The sequence below is a fragment of the Myripristis murdjan genome, chromosome 13 (genome assembly GCF_902150065.1).
Source record: "Myripristis murdjan chromosome 13, fMyrMur1.1, whole genome shotgun sequence".
NCBI classification, from domain to species: Eukaryota; Metazoa; Chordata; class Actinopteri; order Holocentriformes; family Holocentridae; genus Myripristis; species Myripristis murdjan.
In genome coordinates this window covers 27018062-27032002 of record NC_043992.1, presented here as the reverse complement: position 1 = coordinate 27032002, position 13941 = coordinate 27018062, and the positions used below count along the sequence as shown (strand labels likewise).

General features: G+C 42.3%; 2 protein-coding genes across 3 annotated transcripts; one reads left to right on the top strand and one right to left on the bottom strand.

Annotated features, from left to right (window-relative positions):
- Window positions 1-2508: 2508 nt before the first annotated feature.
- psph (phosphoserine phosphatase) lies at window positions 2509-5502 on the top strand. 2 transcript variants are annotated; one of them, XM_030066829.1, is made up of 6 exons: window positions 2509-2593; window positions 3360-3503; window positions 3659-3793; window positions 4021-4166; window positions 4657-4805; window positions 4974-5502. In XM_030066829.1, exons 1-6 carry the CDS (start codon window positions 2550-2552, stop codon window positions 5082-5084), a joined length of 729 nt encoding a protein of 242 aa, XP_029922689.1. In that variant the 5' UTR covers window positions 2509-2549; the 3' UTR covers window positions 5085-5502. The 2 variants fall into 2 exon arrangements, with proteins under 2 accessions (XP_029922689.1, XP_029922690.1); XM_030066830.1 differs by having other exon boundaries at window positions 2540-2749.
- A 10-nt stretch (window positions 5503-5512) lies between these two features.
- LOC115370036 (protein NipSnap homolog 2-like) lies at window positions 5513-13233 on the bottom strand. The gene is made up of 10 exons (XM_030066828.1): window positions 13077-13233; window positions 12036-12175; window positions 11907-11952; window positions 11414-11508; window positions 10546-10616; window positions 10281-10421; window positions 8608-8639; window positions 7141-7235; window positions 6950-7033; window positions 5513-6762 (listed from the first exon to the last, which is right to left on the bottom strand). Exons 1-10 carry the CDS (start codon window positions 13166-13168, stop codon window positions 6698-6700), a joined length of 861 nt encoding a protein of 286 aa, XP_029922688.1. The 5' UTR covers window positions 13169-13233; the 3' UTR covers window positions 5513-6697.
- Between the last annotated feature and the right edge of the window lie 708 nt (window positions 13234-13941).

The window sequence follows — 13941 nt, the reverse complement described above, 5'->3', positions numbered from 1 at the left end:
TTTTTCAGTTTTCCTTCATAGTGGTGCTGTTGTACTGGACTGCATTTTATTGAGAGGTGTTTCTAATATTGCATCCTCCTCATGTATATAAATAGGGAGGACAAAAAATCAGAAACATCTCTCAATATAATGTAGTCAAGTACAAAACCTCTGCAAACTGTGTGTGTGTGTGTGTGTGTGTGTGTGTGTGTGTGTGTGTGTGTGTGTGTGTGTGAGAGAGCGAGAGGACGAGGGGAAGAAGGACGGTGGATGTAACCCACGGGGGAGGGGCTCATCACGCGAGGGGGTGGTCAGATGAGGTGACCACTAGATTTGAACAAGGACAATGGTTGATGGTGCCTGCCGGCTTAACGTGTGTTTATGAGCGTGGAATAAGCTGTGTACATCGTTGGTTAAAGGGAAAGAGGTGGTGGAGAAAACAGCAGAGTCAACTCATCATGAAGAAAACATGGTCATCCCTTGAGTGATCACTTCTGCAGGCAAGTGGGAGCGCCAGGTTGTGCAGCAGTCCTTGTGGATCTGATAGTGTGCAGCGAGGTGGAGATTAGTCACTGAAGCATCGATCATCTTCAGGGAGCGCCCAGGACAAAATAACAAACCAAACATCCCTAACTAGAAAACAAATTCGCAATACTGATAACTGCCTACAAAAGAAAAGGTTACACTGCCAAACGTAACACAAGAGAGAAGAGAATTAAACAAAAATGGCAGCTCTCCCCTACAGAGCCTCCTGGCAAGATCTACTAAATGAAAGTAAAACCAAATTAACAGTAACAGATGGTGAAAAGAGCCAGTAACTGAACTCTAACAACCAAACAGACACAAGAATATAAAATATAATTTATTGATTGATAAAGGTGAAATGTGTGACAAACTTATGAATGAAGTATTGTGGTGCAGGGCTGTCATCTCAAATTAGAAAATCAGCCATAAGAGCCCAAAAATTCTCAGAGTGATGTGAGTTTGGTCTCAGTTTTTGGGGCCTGAGGGGCATCAAATATCAAACCGGGCTTTATTCTGACATGAAGGTCCCCTTTAACTTCATCAGATGGTCTGTAGTAACTATACAAAACAGAGAAAGATGCACCACAGTGGAGATATATATTTACTCATCTTCACCATTCTCACACTCAATTCTCATTGGCTCTGAGCAAAGTTAGAGTCATATTCCAACACAAACATCAGTTACTTTGTGTTTCCTTGTCATGGAAAAAGGTGCAACAGTGTAACAGGAACTGAATACAGGTGACCATGTATAAAACGGTGATTTAGACAGATGGGTAATAATTTACTAGCTAATAAGTGAATGAACTATGCACATTAACCATCCCATGTCACTGTAAATACATTTCACAAACAAATTGGATGAGTAAAATTAAAGTTTATACTTTTTTGTATGTTTGTTTTGTCCAGAGGCGGCCTGTGCCATGTGTAAAGCTATCTAAAAGAAAAAGTTATGATATCACATATAGTGGTGTTTGTTGGTCTATGTGAGTGTAACACAGCCATTAACTCCTTTCTTGACAGGACAAGAGCTTCATATTTTTCGTCGTAAAATAATTCTGCCATTTTGGAAACCAGGAGGCTGAAAAGAGTGCTGTGTCCTTCACTCTGGAGCAGCACAGTCCCTTAGAGCTCCTGCTCTCACCACAGGGATGAAGTTACCGGGCCAGACCTGGTGGATGTATTCCACTGGCAGAGACCAGCAAATACCACTAGATGTTTAACAAGCTATCACTTTGATGACAGATTTATTGGAAGTACAAATCATCAACATCATATTGATATAAATGGTTGGATATTTCTTCATCTCATATTGGTGTGACTTTTTCTGTTAGCGAAACGACCTCATCAGTTGTTTCAGCTGTCAGTCAGAGTCAAAGGAGAGCTCCTCCCACACTGACAGGTGGCCAGTTTTAGCCATCAGAAATCTTTCAGGATTATTCTGACAGGTTTGATAACCATGGACCCTGGCCAACAAAACAACAACAACCTGTTTGTTTGCACACCTCATAATTTTTTTCCCCAGAGAAATTAAACTCATGATGAAGAAATGTGATTCCCACTAAAATGATGAATTAAATATAATCGCATTATGCCTTATTACTTATCTCTCTCTCTCACACACACACACACACACACACACACACACACACACACACACACACACACACACACACAGATATATGTGTGTGTGTGTGTGTGTGTGTGTGTGTATATATGTAAATGTGTGTGTATATGTATGTATGTATTTATGTATGTATGTGCATATATACACACATGTGCATATATACACACACACACACACACACACACATACACACACACACACACACTGAAGAGTGAAAGCATTAAGCCAACATGGGTTCTGTTGAGTTTTATGAGCAGTTTTATTTCAGTTTTCCTTTTCTCTGGGTGGGCTGTGCTGCCGGGTCTCAGCCAATGAGCGGGGCCGCTCTGTCACCGGCTTCCCTCTGATTGGCCCAGCCAGCCTCCAGAGTTTCTCTTCCCCATCGCTGAACACACTGAATGTACCAGGAGATCGTCCAATGCTCAGACGGCTGCTGGGACCCTATCAACGCCGTGCTCTCCAGTAAGTAGCGGAAGAGTAATTTGCACATTTTCGGTAAATCTACTTGAGGAAAGCAGCCTCGTCTCGCAAGCCGAGCAGTCAGTGCTGAGTGTGACGCTCGACAAGCTGGTGCACGTAACTAAAAAAGCAAAAAAACAAGTGGATCGCAGCGGACAGGTAACTAAACCTCTTCTCTAGTCCTGCCGGTTATCGTGTCACTCGTTGTTGATGGTTTACTGCTGTATGCCAAGTGTTGGCCAGGCGAGCACAGAGGGTTTGGTGTGATTTTCTCGCCTCCTGCGGCTCCTGCATGCCACCCTGTTTCCTGTAGTGTGCCTGGGTGACGCAACACTGGCTGAGTGTGTGTATCAGCCCAGCTTGTCATCTTATAGGCGGGCAGTGTTACGCAATATTAGTGTCTATAGGTACACGAAGAACAGACAAGGACACACTGTACACCGAATTGATGGAGGCTTTGTCGAAACAAATGCACATAGTTGTTTCTGTTCCTTTCTGTCGGCCACTCTGCACTGAATGCGTTTATTCAAGCAGTGGAAACAGTCAAGTGCTGCTCAATCACAGACCTCACGTTACAGCAGCCTCTTCAGCTCGTGATGAGCTGCAGCCAAATGAACTATATTAGATTTGCCCTCATATGTCTCTGTACCGTTTAGTCACATGCTGCCTGCCTGCTTGATCCCACAAGCTATGCAACCATCACTGCAGGCCATGCACTTTAAAGCCCATATAGGACTTAATTATTGTTTGTTGTGTCTTTTCCCCCCAGCATGATGACCACAGTATCACAGACAAAGGAGATCTTCAGGAGAGCAGAGGCTGTGTGCTTCGACGTGGACAGCACGGTTATCAAGGAGGAGGGGATCGATGAGCTTGCCAAATTCTGCGGTGTTGGGGATGCTGTTACTGAAATGTATCTACAGTGTTCATTCTGATTGAGGACAAAACCTAGAACCATACAACAATATTCTCTCTTGTATTGCCTTGCAGGAAAGGTTATTTTTGTTTCTCTTGCCTCTGGATTTGCTTTGAACATAATGCCGTTATTGTGCTACTGTTACATTTTAGGACTCGTAAGGCCATGGGAGGTTCGGTGACATTCAAAACAGCCCTGACTGAGCGTCTCTCCATCATCCGATGCTCAAGAGAACAAGTGAACAAACTAATAACAGATCACCCGCCTCAGCTGACTGCAGGTATTAAGTAAGTGAGTGTAGATTCCAGTATGCTTATATATCCTTATCTTTATCTTTGCAGAAGTGAGGACAGTCATTGAGCCAGCCTTGAATTCCATTCAGTATGGCAGCAAAGTCTAGATTGGATAAGATTTTACTGTTGTGCAAAAAAAGTGCATCAAAAGCAGTCAACAAGTGTGTCATTTTGACGTGATTGCCAGTAAATGCAATCTGTCTTCTGTCTTCTTTGTGCAGGGAGCTGGTGGACAGTCTGCACCAACGCAACGTAAAGGTGTTCCTTATCTCAGGTGGCTTCCGCTGCATCGTGGAGCACGTGGCCACTCAGCTCAACATCCCTCTGCATCATGTCTACGCCAACCGCCTCAAGTTTTACTTCAACGGTGAGGCAGGATCAGGGCGGGCCGAGATTTTCTCAGCCTTCTAGAGTAGCACGGTGCTAGATGCTCTTTGAGCCAGAGTTGCTGGCGTCTTAAACCACAGAAATGGAATTGGATGAATCTTGATGTGTGCATAAATATCTATATCCATAGATGAAAATTTAGATCCACAGATATCTCTGTTCTATTTCTCCATCTAAAGCCATCAGTTTGTACAAATTGCAACTGTATCAGGTTTCTAAAAATGGACTGCCAAAGCTTAAATCTTCTTCTCTAAGTCCACTTTCCAAGCTTCTTGTTTCCCTAAATTGTTTTGGAGTCTTTTACAAAGCAAATTAACCTAATTTACCCTTTGCCCTCATGCGTACCATTTGATTGTAATCTGAAATGTCATCTTTTGGCTTACAAAGGGAATCCTAACACCTCTGAGTCAGTGCGTGTACAGTTTATTGATGCCATCCCACTCTGCTACATTAAACCGTTATTTTTGCAGGCGAGTATGCTGGTTTTGATGAGAGTCAGCCCACAGCAGAAAGCGGCGGAAAAGGAAAAGTAATCAGCATGCTGAAGGAACAATATGGCTTCAAGACCGTGGTGATGATCGGAGATGGAGCCACTGACCTGGAGGCCTGCCCCCCTGCTGTAAGTGTTTACTGTCAGAGGTCGATTTACATGCATGGCTGCTGTCTGTATCTTTTGCAGCTTGTACTTATTGTGCGTGTGCACACATGCATGTTTGAGCTATTCTCTGTAAATTAAATGAAGCATGTTGGAGATTCTTTGTGATTACGTTGTGCTTTTTTCTCTCAGAGCGGCTTCATCGGATTTGGTGGGAATGTCATCCGGCCGCAGGTCAAAGAGAGATGTTCGTGGTATGTCACAAGTTTTGGAGAGCTGCTAAAGGAACTGGAGAAGATCTAAAGAGGGAAAGCTGTACTGTTACTAATTTTAACCTTTTTTATTTGCACCTAATTTTGTGCCTCATGGTTTTATCCAGTGCACATTTTTTTCTTAGACTGTCAATAGATTTTTATAATGAATGAAAATGTTTACAATAGTGAGACAATTTTTACTTTCATGGGGTTGTTGCCCTCATGTTTTATACTAGAGAATACTAAAAAATAATAACCACAGAACATTGTCTATCTGGAAGCATTTCGTTTTTTTGCACTTTTGACATCAGAGCTTTTAGGCACGCTAGTACAACTCCTGCATATTTCAGTTTGTGAATAGAAATGTATTAATTCTCTTAGGGTAATAAGGATAAAAGACATGTCAATGTGTATCGTGTGTTCAATTCTTTATAGCACACCTGCATTAAACACAGGAAGAACGTGGACTTACACAAGTACTTTGAACTCCTTTAATTTGTCATGGCATTCTTGCTGTTCCCTGTGCATTGTTCCCCACAAATTGAGAAAAACGGGGAGGAAAACAATAAACACTGGTTTTAACAGTGAAAACTCTGGAAATACAACAGGCAGGAGCATAAGTACCCACTTACAGCTTCACTCAATCATTGACAGATGACACTGCTAACACACTTTAGTGTAGCTGATTGATACGCCACACTAAAGCATGTTAGATTTAAAAACTGTTCCTAAAAACCAGGCATGCAGTCTTCACAGGAAAATAAAAGCCATAGTCACTAACACAGCACCATAAAACATCAAGCTTATTGCATATCATAACAGGGACACCTAAATAAGAATGTGCACAAATGCAACAGATATTGGTACTTGGCAAAGAAAAAAGAAAAAAATATATATGTTTGGTTTTATAATAGACCTCAATGCAATTTTGAGGCTTTGATTTGACAACACGTCATACTTAATCATCTTCAGCACCGTGCTGTGACAAACACTGTCAACCTTACACATACAGTATTTCATCAAGAGGATATATTGAGGCTTCTCTCACACACTTGATTAAAGCAAGGGCACTGCTTTCATCAAATCTTACAGAAAGTGCCAATTAGGAGTACACTATGATAGATGATGTAATAAATTTAATCTATATTTACATTAAATAAATAAACAGCCCCTGCATTGTACAGTGAGCTTAAGTAGTACTATATATGTCATATCTTTCATTGCTCTCCAAATGCATTTATACACCAAACAGTGGCTCTTCTTTCTAAGTGACACTTTGGTAGCTTCTAAAATTAGAGCTGAGCGCTTGACCATTCATAATGTGGCACAGCATGTTGGACATAAGGTCTTTACCAAACGACTGTCAGGAGGTCTGAATCGGCCAAATCTGATCATCTTACCCCAGACCAAGAAAAGGTTTGTGCGTTGTCACAGGTAATTAGTTCCTTTTCCTTATCAGAATGATAGAAACATGGCGGGCTGTGTGTCTTTGCTCTATTTCTTAGTGGTAGGGTTTGGAGTAATTAAGTAAAAATAAAAAAATAAGAGACGGAGTTTTGGTTGGCAACGCAGCGGAGGTTGAAACCATGGCAGTGGTGTTTTGGATGGACGTAATATTTGAACGGGTGCCATTTGATTTCAGCTTCCACTTGGCTTCTCACTTCACTGCAGCGGGGAAGCCTTCATCGGGATCATGATTCTGGAATCCATATGCTGAATAAGAGGAACTGGACAAAGGTGCAACACAAAGTTAGCTAGTTTTAGTATGTCCACAAAGTTAAAAGTCAACTTGATAATGACCCCTCAAAGGGAACTTGAAGCTCTCTGATCAAACAAAGTAAGGAGATTAAGGACAAATAATTTTAGGAGATTCCTTCCGATAAGTGCTTTGGAGAGGATATTTTCAATGCTCACCTGTGTAGTACACCACTTCGTCCCAGCCGTCATGCTGCCAGGCAGCATTCCTTGTGTCTTCTCGGGACTGGAGGTCTTTGTAAGCTGCAGGGAACAAAAGATCAGGGACAATTTAAGGCTGCATAACTGAACCGAGTCAAGGAACTGCTAACAACATCAGTTTTGCATAAATCTGATAAAGGTGTCCTTACCCCAGAGGTGATGCACCATGTAGAGGTTGCCGATCTGTGAGAAAAATCCTCCCACAGCTTCTCTGTTGTGCTGACGGTAGCCAATGGCCCTCGCCCTGTGGAGCAAAGCCACTGCAGTCACAACATCGGCCAAAAACACCAAGGCTTCATCACACACAGCCAGACTAGAGCTGCACATAGCTGACTGTGATATTATTGACCGGTGTCCAAAGAGGGATTTCAACATCATCTCTGAATTTACTTTGGACTGTTTTTCATTTGCATGATTCAGTGTAGCCCCTACATATTTTTTTTACTGTCAGCTAGAGGCCAGTGGTCTTCCACAGCCAGGGATTCCCAACGGAAACGTAAGACTTGATTGAATGACTCACAAGCTCATGAACGTCTTTGATGGTGACCCAATCCATGTGCAATGGATGACTTGATATGTGGGTGTTTTGTTCCCCCCAAATCAAACATGTACTTATTCAAATCATAACCACTGTCGGGTTGCAAAAATATGAAGCCTCCATATCTCATGTTGTTGTAACACTGCAGCACAAGTTTAAGCCAACAGCCATACAAATTATATTGAAATTGCCTTAAATTGCATTACTGTGTTGTATTTCATAAATGTTATTGAAAGTTCCACAGAAGGTTGTGGCTATGGAGGCTCAAAGCATAGTTAATGAAAGCATAATGCAACCATGTCAAGAAAACAACCAGTTTCAGGAGAAAAATGGTTATTGATTATTTATATTGTGTTGCTTTACTGTCAAAACATGAGGAACTGGTGAGAAACAAAAGCACAAAATCCTCTAGACCCCCAAAATTCAAGGTTTTGACCCATATTTTCATGAAAAAAGAATATCTTTACACTGGAAAAAACACAGGACAGCTGTAGTGGAATGCCTACCAAATAAAGAGCAGCATAAAACACAGAATTATAATATCACTTATGTCACATTCACATAAATTTTGGTTCCCAAAATTTAAATCAAACAAGTTGAGCCACTGGACTAGGCAACAACTGGACAGAAAAATATACAGCTCAAATAAATATGAAGACAAATACACAAAGACATGCAGTTTGACTGTAATTTCTTTGTTTCAGCTCCATTGTCCTTACATTTTAACTCTCTTGTCTTTTAATTGGTTTAAATTGCAATCAGTGGCACAGGACTAACTGATAATTCCTGATAAATTGGCTCTGTGTGTCCCAGTAGCGGATCTCTCCAGGCTCATTACACTGAAGTCAACTCAGAAATATAGCACTCAAATTTGGACCCTGTGCATGCGGCTCATGATGGAGGTGACGAGAAGGTGATGATGTGAATGTGGAGTATGATGACAGTGCAGTTTCAAAGAGGGCCTCTCTGTGGAATAGCTCTTATTAACGACAGTGTGATGAGGGAGGAGGAGGTTTCATGTAGTGCAACAGCTCTGTAACTACAGCTCAGAGCTTCAGATGGAATCAGGCTGCCTTACCAGTAATTACCCCACTCGATCATCGTTCCTGGCTGCAGAAAAGAAAACATAACGGTATTGTGTATTATAAAATAACATAATATATAATTCACAGCTTAGCAAAATAGAGATGAACTTCATGCTTGCTTCTTTCCAGAGTAAATGAATTAATGCAAATAAATTGTAAAGATGTGAAACAGGTATTTTATTGCTGTTTTTTTTTCTCTTTCTTGCAGCCTAAAAATACAAAGATAAGGCTTTAATAACACGTTGCATAACTACACCCTGAGCCGATCCCAATCACTCTCTGGTGCTTAGAACAACACACGGCCTCTCCCTTTCTACAATGTAATCTCAGTCTGTGATGAGGGATAAAGGCCTGTATTTATCACGTGTCTCGGGGCGAGCTGATCTAGAAGCGGTTTTGCCTTTCAGATTAAAATGCATGAGTTAATCTGCAGAATTTGGTCTGGCGATTATCAAGCACCACATGAGACTCCTGACATAAGAGCAGTTTTTATCACGTAATAATTTAAAAATTGATCTGAGGTAAAAGCTGGAATCATGACATTTGATTTCTCATTTAATCGAGTACTGCAAATACATAAATCTTTAGGTAAAGACTGTACAACAGTACAGTTTTATAGGTAATCTAGAGGTCAGAGAAACAGTTTTGAGTTTTTAACCTCCAATTGCTCCATTGGAGCTCAGTGGCCGACGGCATTAGGCTGTCCGTACAAGGCAGCTTCCAAGGGTGAATGTGTGGAACTGTTAAAAAGTGAAGGGCTTAATGGGCATTGATGGGAAAAAAAGACTTAATAAGTTACTGATTAAAAAAATGGCTTCACCTTGGAAATAAATCTGTTTAAGCTGCTTCTCCTGGTGGTAACTGCCTCTGTGCTGGGACCTGGGCTCTGCAGGTTTGGGTCAGGCCTGGTTATGCTCTGATTCCCTGGTTATCACGCTGTTTCGTTTTTTTTCCCATAAAAAGTAATGCTGTAGTGTAAACACTGCAAAGGGCAACTGGGCCCTTGCCACTCAGGCCCCTCTGCTGTGGGAACCCCTTGCTGGGGGCTCAGCAAAATTACTGTCAAAAGTAGTGTCTCCTTTTAAAGAATTCATAAACCTCAAACCCAAATCACCATGAAGCTTGGTGACTTCTGCCACCGAAGACCAGGCACCCTTAGGAGCCTGACCATTAGAGGCCAGGCTTCACAGAGATTTGGGTTTGAGCTTTAGTTATTATTTAAATTTATTCTTAAAATTTATATTTAGGCCAAGGACTTTTTTCTACTATTGTTTTTACCACCCTCCTCTAGATATTTCCACTATTTTATCCTTGTCATGACTTTTATTTTTTACCTATTGTTACTTCTCTCCTCTTATTTGTATAGTATTTTTTATACTGTTAGGTACTATACTGTAAAACAAAAAAACGGTGCTATATAAATCAAGATTATCTTTATAAATTGAGGAATAAACCCATTGTAACCATATTCTTAGTAATTTGTTTCACACAGTTTTTTCTGGATCAAACAGACTCCGGGTTCTTTGTGGAAAAACAAATCTGATCAAGTTTGAACATCTAACATACCACAGAAGCACGTTAGGTTTCACTTTGCATCCTTGAACCTAATCAAATCTCCATCCGTCCCACATGAGCTTTACTAACAACAAGATGACCGGGTCCTTACCCTGAGCTGGTAGGACCTGAGCTCGTAGATGTTCGGTCCCTCTCTGGGAACCGGCTCGTTCCAGAAGCTGAACTCCAAAAGCAGCTGGTTCCTGCGCGACAGCAGCATCTTACCCCGCTCATTCCTGTACTCCATGAACTCCTGCCAGTAGACGGACGCCAATCAATAAGCCTGACACTGACTGACAACTGCATGCTGCTGATTTGTACAAAATTAAAGTATTAAACAGCACTAATCCCTAAAATGCAAGCAGCAATGTCTTTACCTTGTTCTGCCTGAGTTTGTTCATCACCTCAGTGAGAGCTGGGTAGCCGCCTCTATACCGCCACAAATGAACTGGGGAAAAATTTAAATCATGGATGAAAGAAAGGAATAAAGAAAGAAAGAAAGAAAGAAAGAAATTTTATTGATTCTGGAGGAAATTTATGCATCGCACAAACTGTCCAAAGCAGAGTCAATCGTCTCAAGGCAGGATCTAATACACAAAAACCCATTCACCCAAACCTCGCCTCCTGCGCCTTTTATCGGGGGTTTGAATTATGCATTATGTGTCTTAATAAAAAAGGTAGTATTTCAAAACACTTAAGCTGCTCAGTCAGATAACTTTTAAAAAATGAACAAGAAATACTTTCCGAATACTTATTCATGATGAAAGACCACTGGCTTGGAAGGCAGCAAGACACTCGCAGGTACCGCTATCAGTTTATTAGTCAAGCCTGATTTGACAAGTTATTCCAAACATGAGACACCACAAGTCACCATTTTCCACGGATTCCTGGCTAGACGGGTAATCTGCCTTTTAAAAATACCATCACAGCAATAATTCGGCTGTACAAACTGCTACCTGAACAACCTGTACTACGCAAAAGTCATGTACTTTTGGAAGAGGATAACTGGGGACAATAATTCTGGAAAGCAGATAAACTATACAGTAACACAATACAGGCTCAGTGGGATAGATAGCAATATTCTGGCATATTCTGACTCACTGATTGCTTACCTCGTCTCATTCTGACTGACAGTACACTGACATGGCTGTATATACTTGTATATGATGTGCTTCATCTGCTCGCTGTGCAGGTTATAGACCTAGTAAACCGGGGATGGGTGAATGTTGATGCTAGCAGTCCTACCAGCCTGGTCTTGCTCTCCATACCAGGTATTCCAGGTTCCCACCAGCTCACAGGGGTAGTACTTATCAGCATGGATGCTTGGTAAAACATCCTCACTGTAATGAAGAAGAAATGGCTTTAAAAGTCAAAAAGTCAAAGTAAGAATTTTAAATTTTCATTCAAATCTGTAGGTAAACAAGTTGAATGTTACATTTATGGTTTCTGGTCTAGTATCATAGGTATTCTGTTCACATTTCTGTCTGTGTTGCACCTCCAAAATTAGGCATGAATGTTATCTGCACATGGAAGACCTCCAGTCATCCAAGGTATGAGCAAAGACGTTCTTCAATGAGCTGGAGCCGTGCCAGCGTGTCAGGCACCTCACAGGAATAGAACTGTAGACATTCACCGTGACGGCTGCACAGCACACCGAGACCCCTGCCCCTCCTGCTGCTGCTGCTGAACTCAAGCTTATAACATAAACACTTTGACAAATAAAACACATGGCACTCACCACAGTTTGTTGTATGAATCCAGGCACTCCGGCTTGACATTATGAACTGCAAAGAGAATTCTGCTTGAAAACTTGATTTGAGATAGATATGGTTGATCTGTTATTGCCAATGTTGAGGGGACGACTTACACTGAATTTTGTACAGGTTGCTTTCCTCGTTTTTGGTCAGCAAGTTAGAGTGTGCATCTTTCCTGGGGTCGACTTTCCTCACAAATACAGACTTAAACCAGCTGTCCTCTCTGTTTCTGCTGCTGGATACCACAAATCCCCTGCAAACAGAGAGCATTTCTGATGAACAACAATTTGACCGACGGCACAATCTCATAAAACACACAATCCATTGATCATTATGAAGCTATAGCAGGACTGGATGCCCTTCCTCCCATCTTGAGCCCATACCTATTCATATGTGTGTGTGTCGCACGCACAGACAGACACACACACACACACACACACACACACACACACACACACACACACATTATCTTTATATTGGCTGACATGTTTATTGCCAAGACAGATGGTTACCCGTCACTTCAGGGTCACAGACAGACATGCAAGCCACTGTGAGGGAGAACAGGAAAGACTTTACAATCATTATAAAGTCTTTGATTGATTGATTGATTGATTGACTGCAGCAAAACACAGATTACATGATGAAACTGGCAATGAGATGACTGGAGATGAAACTCTGGTTTTGCCCCCTGCCTCTGCTGCATGCACACAGTGATAAATGGTGCATATGAAATGCAGCAGGACAATGTCTCTAACCATGGACGGCATACATGACATGGTATGTTTGGGGAGCCTCAGATACACTAAGGAAACAACAATACTGCTCTCATAGGTGCAAACAACATGTAGAGGAAGTGCCAAATTGTGACCTTGAGCATCTTAAATGCTCAAGAAAAAAAATCAGAGCATGAACTTGTAACTATTGCTATTGAGACAAACATATGTGATCATGTAGGGAGTCCCCGACAAACTGCAGCTTCACTGACTGTGTGACGCTGAAGGCCAGTCCCGGTGGCTGCTGCTGGCTACCGGGGCTAGTCCGTCCAGGTTCATCCTAGCCACCGCAGCAGCCAGCCACACACCCGCAGGACAGCCGCACACACGCACACACGCTGCTGAATGAACACTGAACATGCACACGGATGAATGGCCGACCTGCTCAAAGCGGCGCCGTGTCCTGGCCAAGGGGCCCTGCTGTTAGCCCGATCCAAGCCTCTGCTGACTCTCTGAAGGACTCGAGTCGCCATCTTCAACAGCGCTAATGCACGCAGGGGGGAGCGAGGTGACCGCGTGTGACCAGCAGGTGGCGGTAGAGCGCCACGACGGGCACACGGGACCAGCATTGACCTGACACACTGCGAAGGCAAGGGCCGGGAGGAGGGGGGGTCCCAAGTGAAATAAGTGATAGACATGTTTTACTAATATTTCACCGGTCCAGACAGTGTGAATAATAAAGATGACGTGTGATCAGTGACTTCAGCCTATATGTTTTCCTCTCTCTCTCTCTCTCTCTCTCTCTCTCTCTCTCTCTCTCTCTCTCTCTCTCTCTCTCTCTATGTGTGTCATTCTCACACAGCTCTCTGTACATGTGTATGATTTTTTTGCAGGCATTTGTTGCAATGAAAAACATTTTCCCCAAAGCTTTTTCATCTCATGACCCACCAATACCAAATCTGATCTACAGAAACACGTGAGCCAAGCAACACAATTAAAGGGTCCCAGTCTTACAAGCAGTATGGCTACCATAGTGACCAGTAGTTCACTGGCTGATAAGGTACGACTAAAGCAAACCTGGCCCTAACTCATCCATCACTTGTGCAATCAAATGTGTTAAAGTGTCTAAGGTCAGGCAGCAAGACTGCAGTGCCCTTCCAAAAATAGCCCAAAGGACAAACCAGAAAGCCACAAACAAACACTGCAGTCGTGTGAGGTTTGGTTCACACGGTCTAGCACCGTGCACGTCAAACTATGAGCTCTGGTCATTGTTTTGGACTGTGATCACAGTTTAAGGGATGAGGGA

What these genes read in the sequence shown, in the direction of transcription:
- psph (XM_030066829.1), top strand. Translation starts at nt 2,550, where the DNA reads ATGCTCAGACGGCTGCTGGGACCCTATCAACGCCGTGCTCTCCA. An exon ending in CAGCTGACTGCAGGTATTAA is followed by an intron (nt 3,794 to 4,020) that starts GTAAGTGAGTGT and finishes TTCTTTGTGCAG; the next exon opens with GGAGCTGGTGGACAGTCTGC. An exon ending in TGGAGGCCTGCCCCCCTGCT is followed by an intron (nt 4,806 to 4,973) that starts GTAAGTGTTTAC and finishes TTTTTCTCTCAG; the next exon opens with AGCGGCTTCATCGGATTTGG.
- LOC115370036 (XM_030066828.1), bottom strand. Translation starts at nt 13,168, where the DNA reads ATGGCGACTCGAGTCCTTCAGAGAGTCAGCAGAGGCTTGGATCGGGCT. An exon ending in TGGAGAGCAAGACCAGGCTG is followed by an intron (nt 10,617 to 11,413) that starts GTAGGACTGCTA and finishes ATTTTTCCCCAG; the next exon opens with TTCATTTGTGGCGGTATAGA. An exon ending in CGAAGTGGTGTACTACACAG is followed by an intron (nt 6,763 to 6,949) that starts GTGAGCATTGAA and finishes ACCTTTGTCCAG; the next exon opens with TTCCTCTTATTCAGCATATG.